The sequence below is a fragment of the Crocodylus porosus genome, unplaced genomic scaffold (assembly GCF_001723895.1).
Source record: "Crocodylus porosus isolate Cpor-Errol unplaced genomic scaffold, CroPor_comp1, whole genome shotgun sequence".
NCBI classification, from domain to species: Eukaryota; Metazoa; Chordata; order Crocodylia; family Crocodylidae; genus Crocodylus; species Crocodylus porosus.
Genome location: NW_017728950.1, coordinates 61,895,952 through 61,909,171, shown reverse-complemented (window position 1 = coordinate 61,909,171; position 13,220 = coordinate 61,895,952). Strand labels below are relative to the sequence as shown.

Here is a 13,220-nt window from a genome sequence, read left to right as displayed (position 1 = left end):
AACTTAAATTTATTTGATTCCAAAATGTGTTTACTTGGCCTTGGTGAGGCCTCAGCTGGAGTACTGCATCCAGTTTGGGGTGCTCCACTTCAAAAGGGATGTGGAAAAGCTTGAGAGAGTCCAGAAGCCACTTTTATGATCCAAGGCCTGGACGGCAGGCCATATGAGGAGAGGCTGAGGGATTTGGGACTCTTCAGTCTGGAAAAAAGAAGGCTCAGGGGGGATTTGGTAGCAGCCTACAATGATATAAGAGGGGTACATCAGGACCTGGGGGAACAGCTGTTCACCAGAGCTCCCCAAGGGATAACAAGGTCTAACTGCCATAAACTCCAGGAAGGCGGATTTGGACTAGACATAAGAAATGAGTTCTTCATGGTGCGAGTGTCCACGGTCTGGAACAGACTACCCCCAGAGGTGGTGCAAGTACCTAACTCTGGACTCTTTCAGAAAACATCTGGATATTTTTCCTGCTGGGATCACTTGATCCCAACTGACTTCCTGCCTATGGTGGTGGGGCTGGATTCAATGATCTCACAAGGTCCCCTCCAGCCCCTAATGTCTATGCAATCTATGAAAGAGCAAATATTTGAACAGCATATGAACTGCAATTCATATTTAGGACTTAATGGAGATTTAAACGGTTGTATAAACTACAACAGCAAAAGCTATCAAAACTGCACATCAATCAGTCAGTCAATCTTTTATTATAAGAGCCTGCAGTGTTAATGATCATCTCTGTAATGTCACGTCAACTGTTTTTCTGCTTCTGTCACTGTGGCGATAAATACTTCTTTAAGGATATCCTTATCCAAGTGCCTGCCTGTAAAGACAACAAAATTAGTTAACATTATTTCCCAGCATACTGCGAAAAATAGTTTTGTGTTACATACCAAAAAGGGAAAACTAGTTTTATTATACTATATGCCTAGTTTTTACTCCTGATGTCCAAGCACGCAACAACAAAGTTGCATACATGAGAGAAATGAAATGAAGAGCTAGACTTGTGTTCATCAGACAAATATATGGAGTCAAACTATAGCTTGTATTTAAATTAAGTCCCAAAATCCCAAGTGTCCAGCTTCAACATTAAAAAAAGATATTGAAAGATACTGAAATAAAAAAAAATAAAAACAGTGTTTATGACTGTGTACACCTAAAAGACTGTCCAATCTTTTTCTTGAGGGAGACTCATCAAATCTTTGGTTACAGTCAGTCCCACAATAATGCTTTTAAATTGTTTTTAAAAACTGCATTGTATCCAATTCCACAGACAAACATACGGGCACATACTTCAGGAATCATTTTTATTTAAATGTACTGTTTCACCTATTAAATAATTATAGAGGATATGTTTACACAGCAAAATGAAGAATAGTGGTATGTGCCTTAATCTATGTAGCACAGATGACAACAGTGAGGATGCATTAGCATGGGTCAGAAGAGTCCCGGAACCACGACTATGTATTCTGGGATGCCAGAATAAGCTAATATTTGTCGTATCACATATCTCTTTGCTGCTACTTATACCTGAGCCAGCAAGAATAAAGCTAGCACAGGTGTCTTAGTGCATGCTAGAGACTTATCTTTGTTTTGTTATTTTAACAATACCGTTTTGGCTGTTCCGAGAAACAACTGACCAAAATCAACTATGACACGTGCAGTTTCCTCTTACCTATTAGAACCAATCTGTTTGTTCTCTCTTCATTCTCTTTCCAGCCAACTGCAGTCTCTTCTAGATCATACAGTTCATGGACACCTTGGACAATCACTTGGTGAGCTGCATCTTTAATAGACACCAATCCCTGATCAGAAAGACAACTGTTGTTAGTAGCATCGTAGTAGGACCTAGGAGCTCCAGTGTAAATCAGAGCCATGCTGTATACGCACTGTTCAAATGCTAACTAAAATTAAAAAATCAAAATGAGACAACACAACACCAATGGATTTAACAAATAAGGGGGACAAATGAATAAGGGCATCCTGACTATGCTACATTTTAAGGTAACTAGTATAGAATCTGAATTCTGAATCATTGGATAATGTGCATGTTGGGGAAGGGAGATTTTGTTTACTATTCATCTATTTTTCATTTCTCTTCCACTTTTTTCATCTTTTAAAAGTCCTAAAGCATGTCTGTGGGCATGTGCATATGAAAGCATCCACAGCCTATCCTAAAAAGTAAATTACAACACAAGCAGCTCTTTAGCTATGAATAATTGTATTTAAGTTACATAAACCTTCAGCACTTTTACTATTCTCAAACAGTATGTGTAGCAACGGCAGAGTCAATATCTTTATTAAAGAAGAGGAGGCAACAAAAGGAAGAACAAAAACCAAAACTTTGTCACGCCATGAAAAAAAAAAAACTATATTTTAGGCAGGCACATTTTTGATCAACTCAAGTCTGTATTTCCTTAGGGGGGGAAAGTTTGTGCATGTGAGAAAGTTTTGTTTTGTTTGTTTTAAAGAAATCATTTGCATTAAACCAGGATCTCGTAAACTACATAGATTTAGTAAAAATTCAGATAAAACTTACAATTTATTCACAGTCCTTAAAAAAGGGTGATCCATACTGGTTATATCTCTGGATTGTCTCAGCTGAGCCAAGGATAACAACTATATTAGTTAAGAAAATGTAAAAGCCATACCTTGAGTCTTATGACTTCCATGGGGTATCCAGTTTTGTCTTTCACATTCTTTTCCCACAAAAGATTCTACAAACAAAATAAGATTTTAGGGAGAGAAACTACATGCCTACAATCATTTTGTTAAAGTGTGTAATAGTTATTTCTAAAGCAACAATTGCACAGAACTCACCTGCATAAATATATTTAGGCTTTCTTCAGTTATGTTTCCTACTGCTTCAAATGTAACTGTAACAATACTCTGCAAATAAAAAGGGTCATATATTAATGCTCAGTTATACAAATTAAAATGGAATAAACATTTCAATACATTATATACAACAAAGGGGCAATACACAACTGCCATTATATATTAAAAGTAAAACAAATAAAAAATGTGTATTGTATGTTTTGCTTTAAGTTAGTATGTTACTACGGTCATTTTAGTTCTGTTGTTAATGTCAGCCTAAAAGGGTAATTAATACCTGTGGGTATTTTTATGCCATCAAATTTCATACTGTAGAATTCAATGCAGTAAGTGATATTTGTTCCTTACATAGACTTAACAAATGATCATAACATTCACAGGTTAAGTTACATGATTCCATCTTTCAAATGTTTAATAATGAATAAGTCCCTTGACTACTGCTTTGTATCATCATAGTGCTTCTTTTCACTAGCAGTTTCAGCAGACTGATACTTTTGTGTCAAAATGGGTCTGTTTAACCTTATCATTGCTGCACACATTTTATAACACAAATGCAATGAATGAAAAACTTTTATAATTAAATCTTCAAGAGTGGAGCTTCTAACAAAAATACCCAAACCATGTTTTATGCAAAATGAAGCACCAGCCTGAGTCTTAGATCTGGTCACTAATAAAAAGAAAAAATATTCTGCTCCAGAGTTGTTGAAAGGAACAATTTATTTCAAAATGATGCATTAATAACAGGCAAGGTTTTTTGGGTAGATGTGATAGCTTTTATAGACCCACTAAATAGCGGGGGGAAAAGTTTTTTGTCAGCTTTTGGGCACAAACTCCCTTCGTCAGGCATAGGGAGACTCTGCTGGTCAATGTTAAGAACAATGTTTCATTTGAAGTCCAAAAAACAAAATTTACTCTCAGGGGGCTATTTTAAGAGACTCCCACTCTTTGCACTATATTAATAGCCTTTAAGGGGTAAGTGACTATGTATAAAATGTAAAAGAAAAATAAAATGCAACTAAAGTAGCAAGTCTAAATGTTTATTCAACAATGAATTAACTCAGCAAAACAAGCAGATGCTAACATTTGTTCACCAGTAGTTAAAAAAAGTGGGGGGGGGGGGGAGAGGGGGCCATTTAAGTCCAGTATGCTTCACAGGCACAGTAACTGCTTTTATTGACCCTTCAAATGAAGGCAATAAGCAGCTATTAGCCTCCACAAGACCTTGTAGCTAATTGTGAAAAAAATCCCCTGCTCTCATTTACATTTCATCTGTCTCAATAACCCTCTTAAAAGAGTGTTAAACAAGCAAGAAGAACAACAAATGAACTCATACAATTTCCTACTGAGAAAAAGGATGCTGGTTAAGCAGCCCCACATTACAGAAACAATAATCATTTCCTTAATAATGCAGAGTTGCAACCTCCCCTATAAACTTCAGGAAGCACTGCATTTTATCTTTTTCCACTATGCACTCAAAGTTGTTGTGCTATTGTACTTTAATATGAACACGAATGTGAATGAAAAAATATTTCATTTTTATACAGGTACTGACTACAAAATATAAATTGTTGCTCAGCATAAGCTTAAGGTAAGTAGTATTCATTATAGAAAGGGAATATTCACTTCAGAGTCAATTAAGAAACATACTGAGGTCATACTGAGATTTGCAGTTAACAGTTAAAATTCCTCTATTTTTCACTGTAATAATTGCAATTCATTTCCAAGTTTAACACACATTAAGTCCTAAGAAAATTACCTAATTTTCTTTAATACTGTATACATCAAAATGAGCCTTTCCAGAACTGCTTTTTAAAAACTGGGTCCCACCAGTCACTTTTCTGCACATCCCTCTCTAAAGATCTACCATCCCAACAAACCTCACTGCAAATATGTTACTATTTGATAGGTGCAAGAACATTTTGCAAGTTTTGTACTTAAACAGAAAATGGGGACTCCTTTAATTCCCCGTATCATCACAAAGCAGTAACAAGCGAGGGGATAGTTCCCGTACATCCATCATACAGCTCCCTTAGCAGAGCTGCTTTTTAAGAAGCTAGGGGTTCTGTCAAAGCTCCCGAGTAAATGCAGAAGTTCACTAGTAAAGTCCTGAGCTGCCTGACCTCCTTGGAAAACAAAGGCCTCTGTGGTTCTTTCTTCCTTTTCCATGTCCTTGTGACAAGGTATTTAGCAGAATTTACAGACGAGCCATAGGAAGTTAAGGCAGAAAAACTAATTCAGAGTCAAAACCTGCTTGTCAGTTACTTTACTAACAAATCACACCATCCTCCAGCCAATACAATATACCAAGTAACTGGGAAGATAGCAATTCCACAGAAGGAAAACAAGATATTAAGGTTACGTTGTTTTAGATGAGATTCACAGAATAAGTATGCAACACGATGGATCATTACAGGAAGAAAAAGGGTAACAATTAAATAGAGTCAAGATGTTAACAAATATTTTAAAGATAAGCAGAGAGAGCAGAGATCAGGGTGAGCAGAGAGAAAGTATGCTATTTACAAGAATAATTTTAGCCCAAGTTCCAGAGGAATGGTCCCAGCTGTCTTCTGTCAGGCAAACCTCCTGTTCCCTGCCCTGACTACCTAAGAACTCCTGAAGTTTTTTCTCCCTTTTTGGTTTCCGTGTCTGCTAATTTGCCTCATTTTAAATTTTCCCACCTTGGCACAGTGCTGTTGCATTTAAGTTTTGCAACCCTTCTAAGAAATGTATGCATCAAAGACTTTCATGGCATTATATAATCATGAAAACTGGTGTATCTTATAACTTTCCTTAAGAAGTTTTCCCTCACCTCTCCCAACATATGCAGTCTGATCCTAGACTATAATGGGGTCCCACTGAAGAACTGTCCATGGCCAAGAATTAGACCCATTAATCTCATTAAGAGTTAAGGAAATTCTGGTACTCCTAAAGTCTTCTAGCAGGTATTTACTTAGTATAATTCAATAATTATATTATTGTCACCCTTGACACCAACTGTATTTAGAATCTTCAAATGAAAAGTAAACTGCATATGAAGGAAGTATTTTTCTTTTTAAGCAACAAAAGTGAGAGAGGTCCCAAAAAGAGTAACATACACTAGGGCAACAAGGATTTTAATTGTTCCAGATAGAAACCAGAATGCCAGTCATGTTATCCTTAAAAAAACCCCTATATTTTAAACAGAAAAATTACATAGGCAAACAGCATCTTCAGCAGAAGAGAAATACAACACAAACATTCAAAAACAGCCAAAAAAATCCTATTTAAAAACTGGAATTTAGAATACATTTTAGAACACATACCCTCCAAAAGAGAGAAAATGTATGTAAGACATTTGAAGTTAATGTCAGTATCCTTAACCCTGTTAGGAAAAATATTTTGAACCTTATTAAAGCAGTGGATACCAGAATAAATATTTTTGAAAAAAATATCCTTAGTTCACAAAAATATTTTGTTTCTTGGGACTCAAATAAATATAAATTTTATAATCCACTGTATATTTTTTAACCCTAATTATTCATACTGGTGGGATACCAAAAAGTTCATTGTGTGGTATGTTTCAACTGAGGCAGCACTTTTTCCCCTTCCTCATTAAATGAGGTAAACAGTACACTGGAAGCAAGAACCCACAAAATACAAGTCATATTTACATGGATTCATAGTGGTTTATTCTTTGAACATGCTAAAAATACACTGTGTAAACTTTACATGGATGCAAACCTCAAAAACCAGAATTAACAATTTACCAGCATTAAACTGGCACAGAACCGAAAAACTTTCAAACAAAACCAGCAAGCAATGTACTGCATTTCTCCCTGCAATCTTGCATGGATAAACAACACTTTATGAACATTTGTATTCCTCCTATAGGTAGAATGGATAAGGTATAGGAAACTGCAGAAGGGAAGCAGAGTAGTACATACAGGGAAAGAAATACTACTTATAAAAAGTACATATATTTTTGACATTTAATATCCAACACTGTTTACTAGAAAACCGAACAAAGTGGTGATTTTGGGGTTATACAGAAAACTAGATTAGGAAAAGGAATTAAGGGGTGCTAGAGATGGTCATTTCAAACAGGAAAACGGTTAGAAATGAACATAGAAAAAATAAATGTCACCTCTGTTCATAGTACAGGAGCGTCAGGTAAGAAAAATGGTAAAATCTACAAGCAAGTTTCCAGATGGTCCTGAAGTTGGAGATACAGCAATCTTTCCTCCCTCTTTCTCTATGTTTTGTACTTATAAGTGACTTTATTCCTTTCAATGCAATATCCCTGCTCTCTGTAAGTACATTCCTAACATCTGACAAAGCAGGCTGTAGCCTACAAAAGCTCTCTGAACAAGTTAGGCAGAAGATACGGCAAGGTGGCACCTTAAAGATCAACTTTAAACTAACAGAGCTAACTACCTCTCTGCCTAGAGCACTGGACCCTCACAAACTGGTAGAATCTCTCTACAATGAAACCCATGCATCCACATAACATGTATATTAAAAATGATTCCTTATATGATTTAAGTATGATTGTTTAGTTAATTCCAGTCATACAGTAACATGATTAATATGCAGTGTCTAACATGCAACAAGAACTCCAATTCATTTTATTATCAGAAGTTTTGAAGCAGCACTTCTAATAGTTACCTTATCTAGGTGTGAATGTGTTGTCTGTACATGCTTCAGCTTTCTCTGTAAACTGAAAACAAGTAAACTTAAACTTTGCATTTTATTAGAGCACCACATCCAAATTCTTAGAGTCTTTGTGTATTTAAGAAATCATAAAAATTAACCAAGGATATAGCTAGCTGAATGAAAATAAAAACAGAGCAGAAAAGCAGAATATACATATTTAGACGTGCTAAATAATGACATCATTTTAATGTACCTTTTAAGAGTATACAACTACATAACTTTTCTTTACATTGGAATAATTTTATTTTGATCTGGTTAATGTCTCATGATGGAATACTAGTGTCTTTATAATGCAATTAATAAACAACATTCCACAATCTATTATTTAGAAATAATCACCTGGGTGTAGCAGAGAGCTACAGTATGCAATTGTTGTTTTTACTAAAGGACAGAAAAAATATTTACAGATGAAAACTGGGTTCAGTGAAGAAACATCTGTGTTTAACATGCTTGGGAATGCATTCCCCTTTGTTTAGAATTATTGGTAAAAAAGGCATTGAACTGAACAAACTAGAGAAACAAAGTGTGCCTCTTAACCCAGAAGAAGAGATTGTAGCTCCGCTGTCAGGTATCATACCAATCAAAAAAACATTTAGATTCGTTTAAAAAAAAAATCTGAGCACATCCCTTCACTTCACTGTTAACTACATCACAAAAATGTGTGGACTTTATGATTCAGTTCTTAACCTTGGCCATGGACAGGTGTTCAGTTCTGCCAATAAGAATTTTAGAAAGTCTTGGGGTATAAACAGATGTCATATTTAGAGCAGAACAACCATGCCAGGATGCATCTGGAACAGATGATCCACTTCACTGGCATCTACAGATGTTGCTGAGGCCATTGTCCCACATGGTTGGGCGCCTGCCACTCCTGGTGCTTCAGAAGCTCAGTCTTACAGTATAACAGCCAAGGGTGCTGTACCCATGCCCTCCTGCCATAAGCGAAGTATTATCTAAATAAGACTAGGAAATATCACGCTCACAAATTTAGGCACTTGCAGTATGAAAAAGGGCCAAGGCATGTGTGTGCTTGGGTTCTGTACCACTATAAATACTTATGGCAATACAAAGGCAATGTCTGTTTGCAATGTAACTAGTAGAGAAACAGCCCTGGGAGCAGGAGCATATGTACATTCCAGTCCCCTGGCTGAAGAGCTACACAGGTGAGTTCTTCCACCAAGCCGCACAAGTAGGCTGCTCCCTGGGTACCCTCAACCTTTAGAGGAGCTCATCAATTGACAGCCTGCCCTCTCCCCTGCCTGAGAAAGGAACAGACTGTCAATTGAAAACCTATCCCATTCCATCATGGGGCATGTGGGGAGCCCTGCTGCTGCAACAGAGATACCTGCTGCCCCCTGCATTCCTCCAAGTGGACCTGGAGGGGAATGCACTTTCCTATGGTGGCAACTCTCCAGAAGACTTGGGAAGGTTGCAGCTGTGGCACACCTGTCTGAGACTCCCTGCACCCCTCCAAGCCACCTGAAGAGTAGCTAGGGGACATTCTTCCCAGTGGCAACTTTCCTGGGGCTCAGGAGGGTTCCCACCATAGGAAATGCACTCCCCATACTGCTGAACAACTTACTGGTGGAGGCAGGGAGGAGAGGTGACATTCTTCCCTCCACAGGAACCCAAATGCTCCCCCTCCTGCTGAGCAGGGACAACAGGGGGCTGTGGGTTATTGGGTGTCCTTCACACCTGAGAGAAGCAGACAGCCATTCAAAAATCAGGAGGAGACAGATCTTCCTCATAAGTAACTGATTTAATTAGCTGTAGAAGAGTAAGTTCTCTTCCAGAAGAAAACCCTTGAACAGCTGTAAAGCTCTTTTTCTGTGCTGGGAGAAAATATTTTTGCAGGGAGAAAAAGCTTAAGTCTATTTGCAGTGCTGGACTGACAGGGAGTTTAAGCAGCTGAGCAGTTTGATGGGATTAGTAACATACTTAAGAAAGAGGACAGTACAAACTAATTAATATTAAACAATTTTGTGCTTAGTCTTACTTTGATACACTCATATGCAATTTTAGATAGTGTGCACATATACAAATACTCCAGATGTATACCTGTTTTCATCATCTATACATATAAACATTTTACATAATACACAGCATCAGACACAGGAGATGGTTTTAGTTAGAGCATGTTGAATTAATACAATGAGAGCCAAGTGAAAAATCAGGGAGAACAGGGAAGAAGTAATAGCAGCAGTCTAGGTGAAACAGCTATCATACAGTCTAGCAAGTTGTAGCAGCAGCAATGAAAATAAAAGAATAACTTTTACAGATACCAGAGTGGCAATTTAGAACTGGGATCACTGGCTGATGCTCTTATAAACAATGTTTAGGCAAGGTATCCAACAGCCTTTATGACCAAAATATTTTCTCTATCAAATTCATTCGTTATAGATTTTGACTTTCCTTTATTAAAGGAAAATATTGATTATATATTTGTACTGATCTATATTTTCAGACTGGTTGGTTTGATCAGAAGAGGGTTGATGAAAATAGTAAACACTTTCCTTAAGCTTAAGACCTTGACGCTTGTAGCACAGAATAAAACTACAGGGAAGCTGAAAACTTCAAAACAAAACGTCTGCAAGGGTTTAGGAAGAACAGTGGGGGGTGACCTGCTAAGAATGGGTTTAAAAGAAAGGATGGAGAGTTTGCTTGTAGGCAAACTATTGGATGGAATGAATTACTCCCTACCGGGTTCTTGGCAGAAAGGGTGTTAAATTTAATCCTTTACAGCTGGATAGTAATTGATTCTTTTTTTACACCTATATACAAAATAAATCTAATGTTGAAGGAAGATGAAAGTATCAATGTTTTTAATTCTACTTATCTTGTCAGTGTCATACATTTTATAGCTATGACTTCATTTTTATTACCCAAAGTTAAGAGAAAGGACCTTTAGAATAATGTAGTGACATTTGCTACTGCTACTATTAAAAAATTATTCATACATTAATCAAAACATATACCAGTTAGATGTATGCCCCAAGGACAAAAATACACAGACAGTTAACATTCTTTAGTTCAACCATAAATGCACATTTCCAAGTGTCCTTGTTACAAATTATAATAAAAGGCTTGACATGTGGTCATTTTTATACTCTAAAAGTACAGTAAGTCAACTCAAGCAAACCGTTCTGTAGAAAAGGAAAACTAATATCACCTGAATAGCATCACTGAAAACAACCAGCAAAAAAACCATCAAAGTAATCCTTCCTCCATAAATACATTTCTGAAGTTACAAACAGCACAGGAGCAAATGTGTGGCTTGCGAGAAAGACCTATGGTATCTTCTAAAACAAGTAAAATGTCCCAGCTTCCCTTTCAACTCTGTTAGTACAACTTACCCCCAACATGTGACACTCCTGCCACTTCAGACCTGGTCCAGCCTTAAAGACAGATTATACCAAGTTGTATAAGGTCCAACTTTTGTTCTTTGCCACAACATTTGAATCCAAGTTTGTGGCCTCAGCCTTCAAGAATGTTCACAACAATGTCAGTAAAGTGTTTAGAAATCTGAGACAAAATATTTTTTGTCTCAGACTCATCTGTCACCTACGTAGGAAAAGAGGCTAATATAACAATGTTTTCAACAGTCTCTCAGTTACACTCCAGCTTAGTCAAAAATCCATTTTTCCATGTTAATATAGCAAATGTAAAAGTAAAGCCCTGATCAGGACCAAGTTAAAACAGTAAAATATTTTTATGCCTCTCACACTTCGATCTATCATGTGTCTGACTTTTTAGTCTTAAGACAGCATTGTTTCTCAAGGAGAGAAAAGGTATTATTGGGCTGCTGCCCAATATACATACGTAAGGTTTTCTGCCAGCTTTTGCTGATCAGAATTGCAGCTCTTCACAGCCTTAACACTGCTCCGATGGCAGATGTCCCTAGTGTAGCTGCAGTCATGCCAGCAAAATTGTGTATGACACAGCTTATTTTGCTTATGCAAGGTAGGGCTCAAAATCTAGTCCTGATTCTATATTAGGATCACTTTCCTGGTGTAGTTGTAGAATACTGGTATTCTTACTGCACTAAAGTGCTCCCTGTGGCAATACTGCTTCAGGCATATGAAAAAATGAAAACTAATGTAGATCACTCAGGTGTATTTCCAATATAGATCACTCAGGTATATAATGGTCTATTGAAGTCAAATGTAAATGCCACAATTTTTTTTATTGAGGAAATACTCATATTCAATACAGTACAATTCCCACACAAAAAAAAATGATAAAGTGAACTTCAGGTTACAGCCTCTTAGTGGTACAACTGCATGCAGCAGGGGCCCCTAACTCCTGTTACTTGGAGGGAAGAGAAGAGAGCAGGATTGGGGACAGCAACGCAAGTGATGCTTGAAGAAAACCTAGCTGTGAGGAGCAGAAGGCGTGTGTAGCCTGGTTAAATTGAACAGCAGGACCCAGCCTGAATGCAGAGCTGCTGATTAGGGACTCAACAGCACCTAAGCCCTGTTGGCAGAGAGGTGAGTCAGGTCACTGGAAGTAAGCAGGACTTAGGTGCATATAAGCCCAGCCTATGGGCTTGGGCAGGCAGTCTGGTCCTAGCTGCCACAGTGGAAGGAGCTCTGGACAAAAGTGGTTGCTGGAAAGGGCAGTGTAGGCCAGGATGGTCCCCCAGAAGCTGAGCAGAGGATAGCTATTTGGTGAGGCTCTGGCAGCAATAGAGGAAACCCATGATGAGGTTTTGAGATTTTGAGCTGGAACTGTTTGGTTAGTGTTTTGTGTTTAACTGGAGGATTTGTTTGTTGCTACTGCAGAGGTGTCAGGGCCACCCAACAGGGTGCTGGGGGTGATGAAGGCAGCTCTCTCTGTTTTGGGACCTGCTCTGGGCAGGAATGAGAGGGATTGACATCCAGGACTCCACCCACTGGGACCTGGATGGAGGATATTAGCCACAGAAAAAGGGCAAAAGTCAGGAAGGCTTTAAGCCCGAGACACCAAGTTTGTTTGTTTGGGGCAAGGAGGCCCCCTCCCAATTTGTGACCAAGTAATACCTGTGAGGCATAGGCATGACTATGGGGGTGGCTGGAAGCCTCAGTTAAAGCCCCTAAGGGACTGTTAGGGTACATTCAGGGTCTGCAGGACCCCAATGGATATTAGTAAGGTGGAGAAGCCCTGGGGACTGTCTTAAAGGAGAAGTATCCTGAGAGAAGCCTGGAGAGGCAGGTCTAAGTTAGAGGAGTGAAGGGAGCCTAGATGACTAAGTTTCGGGGCAGAGAAGCCCAGAGGATGGAGCCAAGCAGGAGAGCACCAAAGAAGCTACTCCAGCCTCTAGAAGCAGCCTCCCTTGCATATCACTGTTAACAACAAAGTCATAGCAGGAAAGAGCAAGACACGCTGGGCAAGACACACTGGGAAATTTGGTCGTCACACCAGGCGACAAAGCTAACCTATTTAACAACTTCTTTGCCTCCATTTTCCTGAGCAGGGACCAGATCAGCCCCCCCACACTGGGCCCCCCTCAGGCCCCAGGGGAGGCGCACCTAAGCCAAGGGTCAGTGAGGATCTAGTCAGGGAAATTCTGGAGCAACTGGACGTATTTAAATCAGCTGGTCCGGACAATCTCCACCCCAAAGTGCTGAGGGAATTAGCTGAGGTCATTGCGGGACCCCTGGCATGACTTTACAAGCACTCGCGGTGCTCTGGTGTGGTGCCAGAGGACTGGAAGAGGG

The 13,220-nt window shown here is 38.6% G+C and overlaps 1 protein-coding gene across 1 annotated transcript in view; it reads right to left on the bottom strand.

Moving 5' to 3' along the window:
- Nucleotides 1–681: 681 nt before the first annotated feature.
- LOC109323576 (COBW domain-containing protein 1-like) overlaps nt 682–13,220 on the bottom strand; it is a 45,260-nt gene continuing 32,721 nt past the window's right edge. Inside the window, exons 11-15 of the mRNA XM_019555220.1 lie at nt 7,477–7,528; nt 2,818–2,886; nt 2,649–2,714; nt 1,673–1,802; nt 682–820 (exon numbers count right to left, since the gene is read on the bottom strand). Coding sequence (XP_019410765.1) covers nt 744–820; nt 1,673–1,802; nt 2,649–2,714; nt 2,818–2,886; nt 7,477–7,528 — 394 coding nt within the window. The 3' untranslated portion in view covers nt 682–743. The remainder of the gene's footprint in view (nt 821–1,672; nt 1,803–2,648; nt 2,715–2,817; nt 2,887–7,476; nt 7,529–13,220) is intronic.